We start from the raw sequence: 14975 nt of genomic DNA, 5'->3' as shown, positions 1-14975 counted from the left end.
ATATTTTCAACTGATGTATAACAGCCTTATATACTATCATCATGCTATCAACTAACATATAAAAACATTGTCATAACATTATCACCAAATAAAAATAATATTAAAATACCTGAAGAGAATCATCTTTATTCAAATTATCACTGCCAAGCCTTCTCATCTTAATATCTCTTTTTAATATAACAGGTTCTGCTTTTCTTTTACCAAATGAAGACTTTTTTACTGCTTTTCTCTTCACAATTGCTTTTTCCTCATTCTTACTCACAACATCTGGCTTTGACATTTTGATTCTTAAACTTTTCCGAACAGGAGTCACAACTACATTCTCCAATTGATCATCACTATCATCAGGCTTTCTCATTTGCCTTATGATTTGAGTTACAGTTTTATTTAAATCAGATTCACTCATACTGTCGATTCAACTGAAATTAAAACACAAAATCAATCATTAAAAACAACAAAAAATCAAATACAAACACATGCATGGACAAACAAAGAGCATTTTACAATACATAATCAAAATAAAACCTTAAAAAACAAAAAATCAAAACAAAAACTAAAAACAATGCCAGAAAAATTGAGAAAATTACTAAAAAACGCAAAGAACAGAGTAAGTAAACCGATAACCACTTCTTAATCAACGAAAACGAAAATCAAAGAATAAAAATCGATGAAAAACAATAATCAGTAATAAAAACAACAAAATATCAGGAAAACGAAATGCATTGACAAATAATTAAGCATTACACAAATACATAATCAAAATAAAACCTAAAACAACATAAAAAACGATTATATACCAAAATAATTGAAAACAGTGGGAAGCAATACTCACTAACGCAGATAACAGAGTAAGAACACCGATAACCACTGCTCAATCAACGAAAACGAAAATCGCAGAGCCAAAAACGAAGAAAAATGACGAACAGTAACAAGGAATATGAGAATGCGAAGAAACGAGAGGAGAGAGAATGAAATAAAGAGAGGGAATGAGATATAACTGCTCAGGGAGTAAAAAAATAAATATTTGAAAGCTGAGAGTAAAAACATAAACTGTCAAGGCATAAACACAATTAAAACTGCCCAGGTGAGTAAAGACATAAATGTCCATAAAGTGAAGAGTATTTTCAATATCTTTTCCAGCATGAGGTAGGATTTCTAAATATTTTATAAATTGGAGTATATTCCCTAAATTTCTCTATTTTATATAAAAAGCCCAAATTTAAACGTTGTATCGTTGGGCCGTTTGCTCCTGAGAAAACATATTAATGTTAAAGCCTTCCATAGTGCAATGACATGTTTTTATAAAAAGTACATTTCAAATAATAAAATCGAATACGTTTTTAGTAGATTATTGATAAATTTTTAAAAAGTACATTTCAAATAAAAGTAGAAAAAAATATTTTTATAAAAAGTTAAAAAAGCATATTTATTTATCTTTTTTATTATATAGATAAATACATATAGATTAAGCTCTAGACGATGAAAGTATATAAATTAAATATTACTTTAGATGGTATTAGTCGGAATCTACATACGTATTACTAACAAGTCTACTTAAATTTTTTTAATTAAACTTACAACACCAATTGATAAAATGTCTGATATATACATATATTAAAAGGTTTATTTTTAAAAGACCTAAAATAAATATGTGGCCCTTTGAAATTTTTAGAGTTCTAGTTATTAAAATATCTAATTAATCTTTAAAATATTTAATACATATTACTAAAATTTCAATAAAACACATTTAAGAAAATCAATAATTTTTTTATAAAATATTAAAAAAAATGAAGGACTCCATTTTTATATGGGGCCCTTCAAAAGTAGAGGCCCTAGGCACAGGCCTTAGTGGCCTATGCCTAAGGCCGGGCATATTTGTCGGGGCATGTGTTTAATTATTGCGAGATGCTCCCGGAGTGCGTTGAGGAAATAAATTGGCCGTATAGTCTAGCACAACGGGCATCCCCGTCTCGTAGAGTACTGGGATCTCAGGCTACTAGGAGTAAAAATGAATACACTTCCCCTAAAACTGAAATGCAGGGAGCCAAATCCAATTTGCAGGCTCAACGTAGATTGAATGTGGAGGAAGAAAGGGTTATTAATGAACTGGTTCGTGGGGTATACAACTTACCTTTAACGAATAATGAAGCAATGTATGCTCCTCACCTTGTAAAGGAAATGATTGATATTGAGAGAACTATGGAATTGCAAGCAGTTGATGATATTGATTTTGGTGTGGCATTTTAGAATTAAAACTTTTCACCAAGTTTGGGTGGTGCAAAAGCACATGAGGGGAGAGTTTGTTGTTCGGCCCGGACAGGCTACTCGTGATAGAGAGTGTTGAAGTGGGAAATCACACATTAATTGTGTGTAAACGGATTTGTATTTATATATTAGTTGGACACCTCCACTTAACACCAATTGGTTTCAAGATGGAATCTAACAATGTTCTCTTTGCGGCGTCTTGGAAACACAGGAGCATATTTTGATTCATTGTAGATATACTGGAAGTATTTTGTGCGATATTTTAAAGAGATTGTACTTGATTTGGAATTTTCCTTTGTCGTTGGTGGATTTTATGATACAATGGCAGAACATTATTCGGAGAGGTACCTACTTGAATTTATGGTAGGTAATTTGAATGCTTATGATATAGAAAATTTGAAAATGCAAGAATGCTAAAGATTTTCAGAATAAAATGTTGTATCTTTAACTGTTTCTGTAAGGCAGCTTGGTTATTTAATAATTGTAATAGGAACTTTTGTTATTCAGACTTAGACTTTTATAAAAGTGCTCGTTGTATTTTGTTATAGGATTCTTGATTTTGGCCTTAGCTTTAAGTCGTAGTCTTTAGTGCCACCTTAGTGTAGCATTTTTTTATGTGAAATTTTATAGCTTCGGTTGTGCCACTTCTCGTGGTTTTTTAAAATACAAATAATTCATAAAAAAATAAATAGAGTTAAAAACCCTGTTTTCAAAAAATAATATAAACAATTGTACCCGAAGGACGGAGTAGGATGCAATTCTTTAATAATTGTATCCGAAGAGCTTGTGCAATCTATCACGGAATAAGGAAAGAACTGAAAGATCAATTTGACAAGGAAATGGCTGGATATTAGGCGTTATTTGAAAGTGTTATGTCTCGAGTGAATCCGACAGTAGTTGAACCAAGTGAAAATTCGGATTCTGAAAGCGCTCAATTTTGATTGAGAACTCCTCTAGTTAAGTACTAGTTATGTTTTGTAGTATAATCGTTATGTTCGATGAATACATTTTCTTTTTGTGATGTAATGGAATATTTTTAGACTTTGAATTTTATGAATATTTTCCGTCTTCTAATTTTAGTAAATATTTTATGTTATCCATTTTTAGTGAATGTTTTCTGTTTTTAAATTTATCGAATAATAGTTTCTGCTTTTAATTCTTATTCTTTAAATATAAACTGTTGCGTATTCTATATAAACCGTTGTTTCAAGTTTAGCCAAACATTGCATCAGTATATTTAAGTGTTGCTTAAAGTAATATCAAATTGTTGCCTTACAAAAACAAATGTTGCCTATAATATTATAAAAATCGTTGCCTTATAAAAATAAATGCTGCCTAAAGTACTGTACAAACCGTTGCCTTCAAAACATAAATGTTCAAAAATGCATTACAAAACTGTTACAATAGATGTGTCAAACCGTTGCTTTTGTTATTAATTGCAGCGAGTTTTTTTCTACAATAGTATAAAAAAAAACTACTGCAATAGCTATCAAAACCTACTGCAGTGGCCATAAATGTAGCTGATTGAAAAGCGTTGCAATAAGCCTAAGACAATGGTTTTTACACATATAGCAACACTTACCTAGTGTTGCTGAAAGTGACTTATGTGGTAGTGAATATTCTTAATACAAGCATAATGAAACAGCAATTTAGACTGTGTAATTGAGAAAATTGACTTAAGTGGCAATATGCCCCCTAAACTTGTAAGCAATGTGCAATTAACACATAAATTAACTTGGTGGGCAAATCAGTATACGAACTTGGTGATTATGAGCAGTTTGCCCCATTTTGGCAATTTACCTCTTTAATTTGTGAGTTAATTGTATCTTAAATTGGCAATTTGCCCTCTAAACTTGTAAGTTAATTTGCCAAAATGGGCTAATTGCCCATAATCACCAAGTTCGTGTATTGATTTACCAACAAAAAAAAATTATGTGTTAATTTCCTATTGCTTACAAGTTGAAGGGGAAAATTACTACTTAAGTCTGAGAAAATTTATCAAAGTTTTAGTTTTATCTTTCTCTAACTTCCTATAATTACTTAATTAATTAAAACATATAAAACATGGCAGCTTCCAGATTTAAAATGGTAAAAAAACAAGACACATCCTAAAAACTATTCCATGAAGCTGTATGGTCCAAAATGTTCCACCATATCTCACCCAGAAAGTTAGTTTATTGGGCCCTCCAATAATTGTACCAAAACTATCACTTCCATCTCGATCATTCTTCTGCAAATGCAGATCCAAATTTTAATCCATGTATTTCTATATGTGTATGAAATGAGTGGATTTAATGACTTAGGAAATCAGAAGCAAAAGTAACGTCTTTTTTAGACGGTGGCGGAACTAGAAATTTTATATAAAATGGACAAAATTGTATCAAAAGTGAATAAGACGGACAAAATTAATAAATTATACAATTTAAGGTGGACAAATTATAAATTGTAAGGTGAGAAAACTATATTATTAAATTATATATTAATATTTTGATAAGAGATTTAAAATCATAAAAGGAGCAACTGTCCACCATAAACTCTTTAGCACTATTTGTATACTAGTGGTTTAGTCATAAAAAATTGATAGGAAACGCAGATTATATAAAACGAAGTTTTAATCGACAATTTCTTCATAACAATTAGGGCGGAGTTGATATTGAGATTTTTCTTTAAAAAGATTTTTACATTTTTTATCAACTCCGACTAGGATAAACGTCGACGAATCCACGTACAAGAGCTCTACCACTGCTGTGTAGTCTTTACACAAGCAAATAAAAACGCCTGTCACCTTGAAGGGTTTTAAGAGAATTATAAGTTAAATGCATACTTTGTCCCATGAACTTCTATTCTTGCATTGATACGGTTTTTCATCTTCCGGTTTAAGTTTTTCTAACATTTCAATTTTTAAATTGCTTTTTTAACCTCTAAAATAGAAAGTGAGAATTTATTTGAAAAAAAAAACAGGAAGTGAGACACAAATATACTACGTGGGTGGGGCTATACAGAACTGCCATTTAGTTTGATACATGTCAAAACTAAAAGATGAGGAATCAGATGGATTAAACTAGAAGTTCGGGGTTACATAAGCAAATTTGTATAAAAAAAATTATAAATTTAATTTTTAATTTTTTTTTATTGATTCTGAAGAAATTGACATAGTATTTTTATTTTAGTTTAAGAATTATAATTAATTGTTTTTATTTTTAGAGTTGATTTTATAATTTTAAATTTTTAAAAGTGAGTTCAAAATTTATTAATTTTTTTATTTTCTTTAATGCATTAATTTAACTTTTGTTAAATTTTCCTCTTATTTTTAAAAAGATAAAACGATTATAACCAAGTGCTTATGTCAGCTGCACAAGAAATAGGATCAAATCAAATGATTGTAAAAATAACAATTATGGAGGTCAAGAAGATAAAATTTCAATGCTGAAATGGCTGAAAGGTTCTACCGAAAGATGAAGGATCGTATTAATAAAACAATACAAAATTAAGAGTGTGAATCACTATATGTATATATATATATATATATAATGCACTGATCGGGGGCGCTCATAGTGACTGAGGGGTCCGAAGACCAAGAAGTGAGTTATTTATCAGCCAAGCATTCATTCTTCTTACGGCTAGATCCAATCTTCTGGTCCCTGCGGAAAAAAAAAAAGAATTTCACCTCCTTCGTTTTGGGAAGGGAGGGTTAGGAAAATCCTATTGATTGCAGCTTTCTCCAAACCTTCGGGAAAAGCATAAAAATATATATACTATCTTATGAATTAATTACTATTATCAACATTGGTTTATACATGAATTACTATTTTTTCCTTTTAGTTTTGAAAAGTGATTATTTTCTCCTTATCTTTCATATTTTATATGACTAAAAACTTATAAAAGAGAGTGTTAATTAAAAATAAAATCAAAATACGAATAAAAAAATATTATTTCTAAAAATTTACCATAAAAATAGTAGTTCGGATTTAAACACATGAAAATAACAGCAACTAACATTTATTTTATTTTACTATTGTGTCAGAAGAACTACGGTCAGTGAAACTGTTAAAGGATGATGGGCGAGTTAGGCGGTTTTCTCCACGACAGGGATAATTTTTTTTTTTTTGGTAGAAAACAACCAAAAAGCTCTTATTGATAGACACCAAAAGAGATTACAACCAATCCCCTAAACAGGTCTTAGAGGGAAAAAAAAGCCTAGGCCCTACCCTAATACAAAAGCCTCAGGGCAAGCACTAAGCAAGAACAAAAGAGAAACAATAGATAAAACTCCCTGTCTTCAAACAAAAGCCTCTAGGCAGAAAGCAACACAGCAGCAACAGCAACTAAAAAATCCAAGATCCTTTTCTGCAGAAAGACTGTTACAGAAGCCTCAGCCTTGCACCAGAAAGAAACAACCCAGCTAACCTTAACCCCTGTTACAAAAGCCTCAGGGAATAAGCAAAGCAATTAAATCTGTTGAATAGTTGTTAGGATACTAGTGAGAGTGTTACTATTACTGTAACCATTGAATTTGTCCAAAAGAATACTTCTGATTCTCTTCACAACAATGCTGGGCACACTGTCTTCCTTCAGAAATATTTTCCTGTTCCTGGTGTTCCATAAGGTATATACCACTGCAGCAAGGGTAACTCTTCTAATATTGGCAAGAGTGCTTTTTCCAGTAGCTTTCCTGGTAAACCAACTTATGAGCCTTCTCCATGAGTTAATCTGCTGATACATTCTGCAAATGGGTCTCATATTCCTCCACACTTCAGCAGCAAAGGTACAATCAAAAAAACAGTGATCAATGGTTTCTCTCCCATTCCCACACAGCTCACAATGGTCATCTGTAGTTACCCCCCAAGCTTTAAGCTTATCTTTAGTCTTGAGCCTGCACTTTAAAGCCAACCATAAGATGAAATTGTGTCTGGGGATAGAGTTCTTCCCCCAGACAATTTTAAACCAGGGCACCCCATCAAAACTGTTTTTATACTCTTTCCAAGTTTTGCTAATGGAAAAATTGTTGTGATCTACAACTTTCCATTCAATTTTATCTTCAGCATTGCAGTTGAGACTGTAATTCAGCTTAATGTAATCCCAAGCTTCATCAGTAGCTTCATCACTAGGGTCAGGTAAATCCCATCTGTTATTTCTCCAAAGAGCAGCAACTTTAGTATTCCTTTGAATGTCTGTGTCTTTCATCTTAACCCTAGGAAATTTTTCCATCAAGGTGCAGCCCTGAATCCAAGGGTCATTCCAGAATTCAGTTCTAGACCCATCCCCCATTCTGTAATCAATCACTTTTCTGGCATCAGGTCTAATTTTGAGAATCCCTCTCCAAATCCAGCTGGCTTTGTCATTGCAGTTAACCTTCCAAAAGCTTCTATCTTTTATCTTGTTAATCTTAATCCATTTCACCCATAGAGAGTCGGGAGAGTTATAAATCTGCCAAATATGCTTAGTAATGGCAGCTTTATTCCAAACATGGATATTCTTCACACCTAGCCCTCCTTCTGACTTCTGCTTTGAGATATCCTCCCATGAGACCATAGCATTGTAGTTGCCTTCATTCTTACCAGACCACAAGAATCTAGCACATATTCTTTGTATATCTTTACACACACTCTTGGGAAGGAGCAGAATGCAAGCCCAAAAGATGTGCATACTCATGAGCACAGAGTTGATGAGCTGAATCCTACCTGCATAGGACAAGGACTTGCTGGTCCAGCTATGAATCCTCCCTGTAATCTTCTTCACAATACCCTTGCAATCCTCCTTAGTTAATCTAGTTGAAATCAGAGGAATCCCTAGGTAACGCATAGGCAGAATACCCTCTTTAAACCCCAAAATCCTCAACATATCATCCTTCACAGTATTATCAACATTGCAACAAAACAGTTGACTTTTGTTAACATTGACACTCAGACCTGAAGTTTCTTTAAAACACTTCAGCTTATCATTAAGAACAGCTATAGAGTTTTTATCACCATGACAAAAGAGGAGTAAATCATCAGCAAATATTAAATGATTCAAATTAAGCTTCTTACACCCTGAATGGTACTGAAAATCATTGTTGACATTGGACAGCATCTTAGAGAGGTAATCCATGCACATAACAAAAATAAGGGGAGACATAGGGTCCCCTTGTCTCAAGCCTTTAGAAGAACTGAATTTCTCACCTAGGTTACCATTCCAAGAAACACTGAAAGTAGGGGTTCTGATACAATTCATCACAAGAGTAATGAAACTATTAGGGAAGTTAAGGCCTATGAGCATTTCCTCCACAAAATCCCAAGAAATTGAATCATAAGCCTTCCTAAGGTCAATTTTAAGAAGACACCTAGGAGTACCATTATTCCTATGATAGTTTTTAACTAACTCATGAGCCAACATTATATTATGGGCAATACATCTTTTAGGCACAAAGGCAGACTGATTCTGAGAAATCAGATTGACTAATAAAGGGCTAAGTCTAGAAGAGATAACTTTGGTAATGACTTTATAAATGACATTGCAACAAGCTATAGGCCATTAATAAAGGCCTCCTTCACAGCTTTAGTTAGATCAGCACTTAAGATATCCCATGTTGATTTGTAGAAAAAACTATTATACCCATCAGGGCCAGCTGCCTTATCAGAGCCTATTGAAAACACAGCCTGCTTCACTTCCTCTACCAAAACTTCCCTGGTAAGAGAGTCACAATCCTCAGAAGATAATCTATTCTCATTGAAGTTATTATAATTAAAAGGGATTCTTGATGCTTTTTTTTCAATAGTCAAAGCATGGGATTGGGTATTGTTGTTAGAGACTACCTTGGTAGTGTGGTGCAAGTTGGGCAAGTCGGATATTATGGAAACCTTTTCCCGAGAATGGCGGAAGCGATAAGAATTCGAGAAATTTTGAATTGGTTAAAAGAGTGTCAGAAATTGGTTATAAAATCTGATGCGATGGAAGTAATTTTTGGAAATTAGGAATCCAAATATCTTAATAGGTAATTGTGCGTATGTCCTAATATAAATTGTCCATTTCATTTCAGGTTATCATCGCTTTTCTAAATTCCTTAAATTTTCTATTGATTCTAAAGGAAAAATCTATCAATGAGCTCCACTGCTCAGATATGAAAGAGACAGCTTCCATCATGAATCCAGCCAATTTCAGCACTTCAATATTTGCAGATGGTCTAAGAAAAACTAAAATGAGAGACCCTACTCAAAAACAAATTGAAAAACGACAACAAGAAATGGAGATGCGGGGGATCGAACCCCGTGCCTCTCGCATGCAAAGCGAGCGCTCTACCATTTGAGCTACATCCCCATCTTGTTATCAAACAAAATAAAGTAACACTATATACAGTGTTTTCAAACAAAGTAAAACTAGTTTTTCTTGTGTCTATTTCGGGAAATATATAAATTGTTTGTTATGTTTAAAATTAATGGTATTCCCTAAAAAAAATATAAAAAAGTTAATGATATTCGTGTCTTACAAGCACTTATTGTAAAATTAAATTAGATATTAGTTATTCAAATTTTAAATGAAAAATAATTTAGTATATAGTTGACAGTGTATAGAAAATGAAATTTGAGCATTATTTAAAGAAACATACACTGATTTAAGTCAATGCTAGAAATTTCCCACAGTTCCAGACACAGAAGTCGCAGATTTAGACCATTGAATTTCGTTCCTTTTCCGCGGAGCATACATGTAACAAAAAAGTCCCCGAGGAAGAACATTATTGAGGTTATTAATTAACTACGACGTTTTACTGATGACACAGCAATTCTTCAATTTTTTCGGACAATTTATCAGAATGACGATAAAGAAATCATGGATGACAATGAAAATCCAACAAATGGCTATCTTGTCCAGCAAGAAAGCCTGAAAGTTGTCGCTTCAAAGGCGAATGAACTTAAACCAAGGCAGAACGGAAATGGAGATGAGACCGGAGTTCATCGAGCAAATAGAATCGTCCAACACTTGAATGAGATCCCCCATGGTAGCAATACTTGGAATGCCTGGAGTAGGCAAAACAACACTTATTATGCAAAATAAAAACATGTATTCAGTAATTTAATTCAGTACTTACCGTACCTTATAGTAAAATCTGCGATTCATAGTTAATTTTTTCCAACTATCATGTGTATGTTAAGTCTACAAACACAATGAATGAAACAAAAGAAAATGAATGAACCAAAGAACAGACCTGATATAGAGAAATAGTTACAGTTCATAGTAGCCCTTCAATTTAATATGCCGTCCGTCAACGTTGATATTAGGGATATGAGCAATGTTATTCCAATCCTCTCCCTTGTTGTTGCTGCATCTTTTTGAAAGCATAGCACATTCATTAATCTCCAACTGTTGCAATCTAGTTAACTCAACCATCCACTCTGGTAACGTCTTCAATACCGGACAGCTTCTGATTTCGAGTTGTTGCAAAGCGGTAACATGTTGAAGTGCCTCTGGAAGAGATACCAATTTCGCCAGATTCACGATGCGAAGTTTTCTGAGGTTTTTGAGAGGCTGCAGTTGGTCAGCTGATGATAAATCTAGCTTCTCACAATCTCGGACGATAAGAACCTCGAGTGAGGTCAAGTGTTGCATACCATGAGATAAAGTTGTGATTCGTGGGCAATCTATGATATCTAGTTGTTGTAAGGAAGTGAGCTTTCTCAGTAACTCCTCCGGCATCAAGTCTAAATCCTTAATTTTTTGAATACTTAATTCTTTCAGTTGTAATAGAGATGGAGACTCCGAAGAAGAAGATTGTGGCAGCAAAGTTTTCAGCTTCAGTATGTCTTCCACTGACTTGATGCTCATATTTTTCAGCACCAACTTCTCCACAGTTGGAATCAGCGGCATTGATGTCAGATTGGGACAAGACTTGATCTCCAAATAAGCAAGACAATGAAACTGGAATAACTCGGGCGTTGATGCGTTCATCCTACACCATCCCTTTAGATTCGGACAATTCCTGAGCCATAATTTCTCCAGGGAAGGGAAGAATCGTGCCAACCCTGACTCTGGAGGATAAGATGTCATACCACTTTCGATGTACTTCAAATCGGTCATTTCATCAAGTGTCAAATGTGTTAGAGAAGGGAACTGATCGAATGGCGGGAGATGTTGACATTTTATGCAATTATCGATTCGAAGTACCACTAAGCTGGTGAGTGATGCAACCCAGCTTGGGAACTTCAATTTTCCCCACCCACGAACATCTAACCATTGTAGATTTTGATGTGGCTCTAGCTCTTCCAATGATGTGTCGTCAGTCGAATTACTTTCAGCATTGTCATCATCACCAGCTGCTTTCCATGCTAATCTCAAGGTTTGAAGATGCTGCTTCTCTTTCAGATTTGCTGCCCTGAATTCAGATGCTGGATTTTTCACATTCTTCAAGTTCATGATTTCTAGAAGTCCTCTCAAATTGTTCAAGTCACGTAACTCGCCAAGTCCACTGGCATGCTTGGAAACACCGTCATCTTTAGCCACTAAGAATCGAGACAAGTTGCGAAGGGAAGTCAATTGACCCAGACCAGGTGGCATATGAGTCAAACCGTCACATTTCCAAAGGTCGAGATGCATCAGATCCACCAGCTTTTTAATGTCCTTGGGAAGCTGCTTCAGTCTTTTCAACCCTGCTAACTTGAGCACTTGCAGATTTTGAAGTTTAGTTATGGAATCAGGAAGCGTCTCAATTTTTGTATTATAAGAAAGATCAAGAAATCTTATATGCTTCAACTTCTCAATGGAACGAGGAACTGTTAAAATTCCTGAATTATGTGCATCCAATGCCCTTACACTACTTAAATTGGAGAAAATTTCACGGTAACGGTTTGCATCTCTATTATGCCTCGACTCATTTGACAAGAAAAATGTCCGCATCTTCCTCATATCTAGCAAAGAAGAAACCATAATTTCCCGATGATAATCAACCGATGCATGTCGTGTTCTATTGCTGACGTGTTTGACATTTGAAGATGAATAATCATTTATTGACCCAACCACCGAAACACAGAGATCATGCAAAAGATCATGTATTCTACAAATGGTAATATTTCCAAAATGATCTTTTTCTACTTCTTGAAAAAATGACCTCCAAAGAAGATCATTGAAATACTCAAATCCCACATCTTCAAGACATTGGCTTGGATCTGACGACTTGATATATCCTTGCGCCATCCAGAGATGAATCAATTTCTTGACATTAATCCTAGAACCTTTCGGAAATATTCTACAATAGGCAAAACAACTTTTTAATCGTGGGGGGAGATGATCATAGCTCAACTTCAAAGTGGATAAAATGTCATTATCATTTTGATCTACACTCATAAGCTCTTTATTTTTGAAGGACAACCACTCTGAAACATTCTTAAAGTACAATAAGCGTCCTATCGTTCTAATCGCCAGGGGAACACCAACATATTTACCTACAATCTCCTTTCCAATGGCCTCATAACTCGGATTTGGCACTTTACCTTGTTTAAATGCCATCAATTTAAACAAAGACCATGACTCCATTTCTGAAAGGCCTCCTAATTCATACGGCTGATTCGTGCTAACTATCTCAGCCACCTTCTTAATCCGACTAGTTACGATCACTCTGCTCCCCCTCGCACCACCAACCAGCAAATCCCTCAAACGAGACCATCTCTCAAAATTATCACACCATATATCATCCAACACAAGCAAATATCTTTTCCCATTAATAATTTCATGAAGTCGATTCTTCAAAGTATCCATCTCAAAACTAAAACATCTCTCCCCGGTAATCGACTCTAAAAGCTTTTGAACGATTAGTTTCACATCAAACTCATCCGAAACACAAACCCAACTTCTAAACTCGAAATGGGACTTAACTCTCTCATCATTATACACAAGCTGAGCCAACGTCGTCTTTCCTAGTCCACCGATACCAACAATCGGAACAACTACAACATTCTCCTCATCATTACACTCCATCAACAACTCGATTATCGCCTTTTTATCGTCCTCTCTCCCTACAATTATCTCAGGTGGAGAAGAGTGAGTCTGCTCTCTCTCCCTAGACATCATCACAGGAATAATCTCAACTCTACGTTCCTCTAAATGAAATCTCCTATTAGCTACAATCCCATCAAGCTTATCCCTAACAGCCTTAATTTTATGACTCATTTTAAGACCAAAAGCAAACTGATTAGAACTAGAAAAGAAACGTCGTACCTCCTTGGCCATTTTATTACCAGACATGGTCTGAATCTGTAAGATTTCTGTAGAGAATTCATCCAACAAATCCTCAGCATCATAAAAAACTTCCTTCAATGAATCAACCCAAACCCTGACCTGATTACTCTTTGAGTATTGCTCTTCAGCATCAAGAAGCACAGCTTGGATTGTTGAAACTGTTGCACTGAATTTTTCAAGCTCGTCTTTGAGACCGCCCCACAGGGTGATTTCTTGAAACGGTAGAGAACCCAACTTTGTAATGATCTCAGCAACCACAGTAAATAAAATCGATTCAGCCATGGCTTGTTTAAGTTTTTTTTTTTGTTGTTGCTCAAAGTAGAGTTTGAGAGTGCAGCTATGCCTAAGTAATTTGATTAGTTGTTACATAGAAGTTGTTTGAAGTTCATCAAAAACATTGTAATTTGTCATTTTCTTTGGAGATGTCAACTGAAGCTTCTTGGAAAATGGAAATGTGATTATATTTTTCTTCTTATTTTTTTTGGCAAATTACTTTAAGACCCGGCATTTGTCATTTTAATACCTCTTATTTAAAAATTAAACGATTTAACACCTCACTTTTAATCATGTAAACTAATAGGTTATTTTATAGTTTTTTACGTTTTTCCTGTTAAATACGAAGGAAAAGACAAAAATACCATTTCCCTAAAACTATGTCGTTTTCTAAAACGAAAATAAAAATATTCAAGAGACTGGCGGTGACTGGAGACGACCCAGACGCGACTGGGTTCGCTTAAGACGAACTCATTTCCATTTGGGTTTGTCTCAGACGAACCCAGACGTGTTTGGGTCCGCTTGAGTCACATTTCCGGTAGCGATGTTGACAGTTGTTTTCGGCACAGGTGTTTTTCGGTAGTGGTTGTCGAAAAATTTGAGAAGGTGGGGGAGGAAGACGAACAGGTTGGTAAAAGTGCTAATAAGCCCCTAAAATTTGTTTACAGTTTAAAATAATCAAAAGGCATTGGTTTAAATTTTTCATTTAAGGCTTGACTAAAATTTCTTTGTTTAACATTCAACTTAAACGGAATAAATTAACAGAAGAGCTTTTATCATTGACGAAATTGAAACTGAGGTACCAAATTGTTAGATTTTCAAACAATTGGTACCAAACTGTAAGTTATGACTTGGGGTGTAAACAAGTTGGGCTACTCGTGAATTACTCAAGATCGACTCAAAAAACGCTCGGGATCGGCTCGAAAAATTTGAATCGAACTCGAGTATCAATTACTGAGTCTCGTGAGGCTTGCGAGTCGACGGGGCTAAACGAGCTTGTTATTAAAAAATAATATTACTCTTATAATAATTATATTAGATTTTTATGCCTTTAAATTTAAGTGTGTATCATATAAATGGATTAAATTGCATATTATATTATGAAAATCATTAAAATGACTCAAATATGATTATTTTTTAATAATTATTTTTGATTTTATTAAATTCAAGTTGAGCTCGAGCTTGAACTCGAGTAGTTCGATATTGTTTGAGCTCGAGCTTAAAAATTTAAG

General features: G+C 34.3%; 2 protein-coding genes and 1 non-coding gene across 3 annotated transcripts; all 3 read right to left on the bottom strand.

Moving 5' to 3' along the window:
- Positions 1 to 6558: 6558 nt before the first annotated feature.
- On the bottom strand, positions 6559 to 9977 carry LOC126661614 (uncharacterized). The gene is made up of 6 exons (XM_050355466.1): positions 9851 to 9977; positions 9510 to 9563; positions 9356 to 9452; positions 8799 to 8964; positions 6744 to 8685; positions 6559 to 6680 (listed from the first exon to the last, which is right to left on the bottom strand). Exons 1-6 carry the CDS (start codon positions 9975 to 9977, stop codon positions 6559 to 6561), a joined length of 2508 nt encoding a protein of 835 aa, XP_050211423.1.
- Positions 9489 to 9561, bottom strand: TRNAA-UGC (transfer RNA alanine (anticodon UGC)). Its single transcript has one exon. It is a non-coding gene; the product is annotated as a tRNA-Ala (tRNA).
- On the bottom strand, positions 9811 to 13902 carry LOC126660706 (putative disease resistance protein RGA4). The gene is made up of 2 exons (XM_050354349.2): positions 10448 to 13902; positions 9811 to 10259 (listed from the first exon to the last, which is right to left on the bottom strand). Exon 1 carries the CDS (start codon positions 13750 to 13752, stop codon positions 10465 to 10467), a length of 3288 nt encoding a protein of 1095 aa, XP_050210306.1. The 5' UTR covers positions 13753 to 13902; the 3' UTR covers positions 9811 to 10259; positions 10448 to 10464.
- Between the last annotated feature and the right edge of the window lie 1073 nt (positions 13903 to 14975).

Source organism: Mercurialis annua, linkage group LG8 (assembly GCF_937616625.2).
Source record: "Mercurialis annua linkage group LG8, ddMerAnnu1.2, whole genome shotgun sequence".
In the NCBI taxonomy this organism is placed as follows: domain Eukaryota; kingdom Viridiplantae; phylum Streptophyta; class Magnoliopsida; order Malpighiales; family Euphorbiaceae; genus Mercurialis; species Mercurialis annua.
Note: the sequence above shows the minus strand (reverse complement) of the source record. Positions and strands in the feature narration are given on the sequence as shown.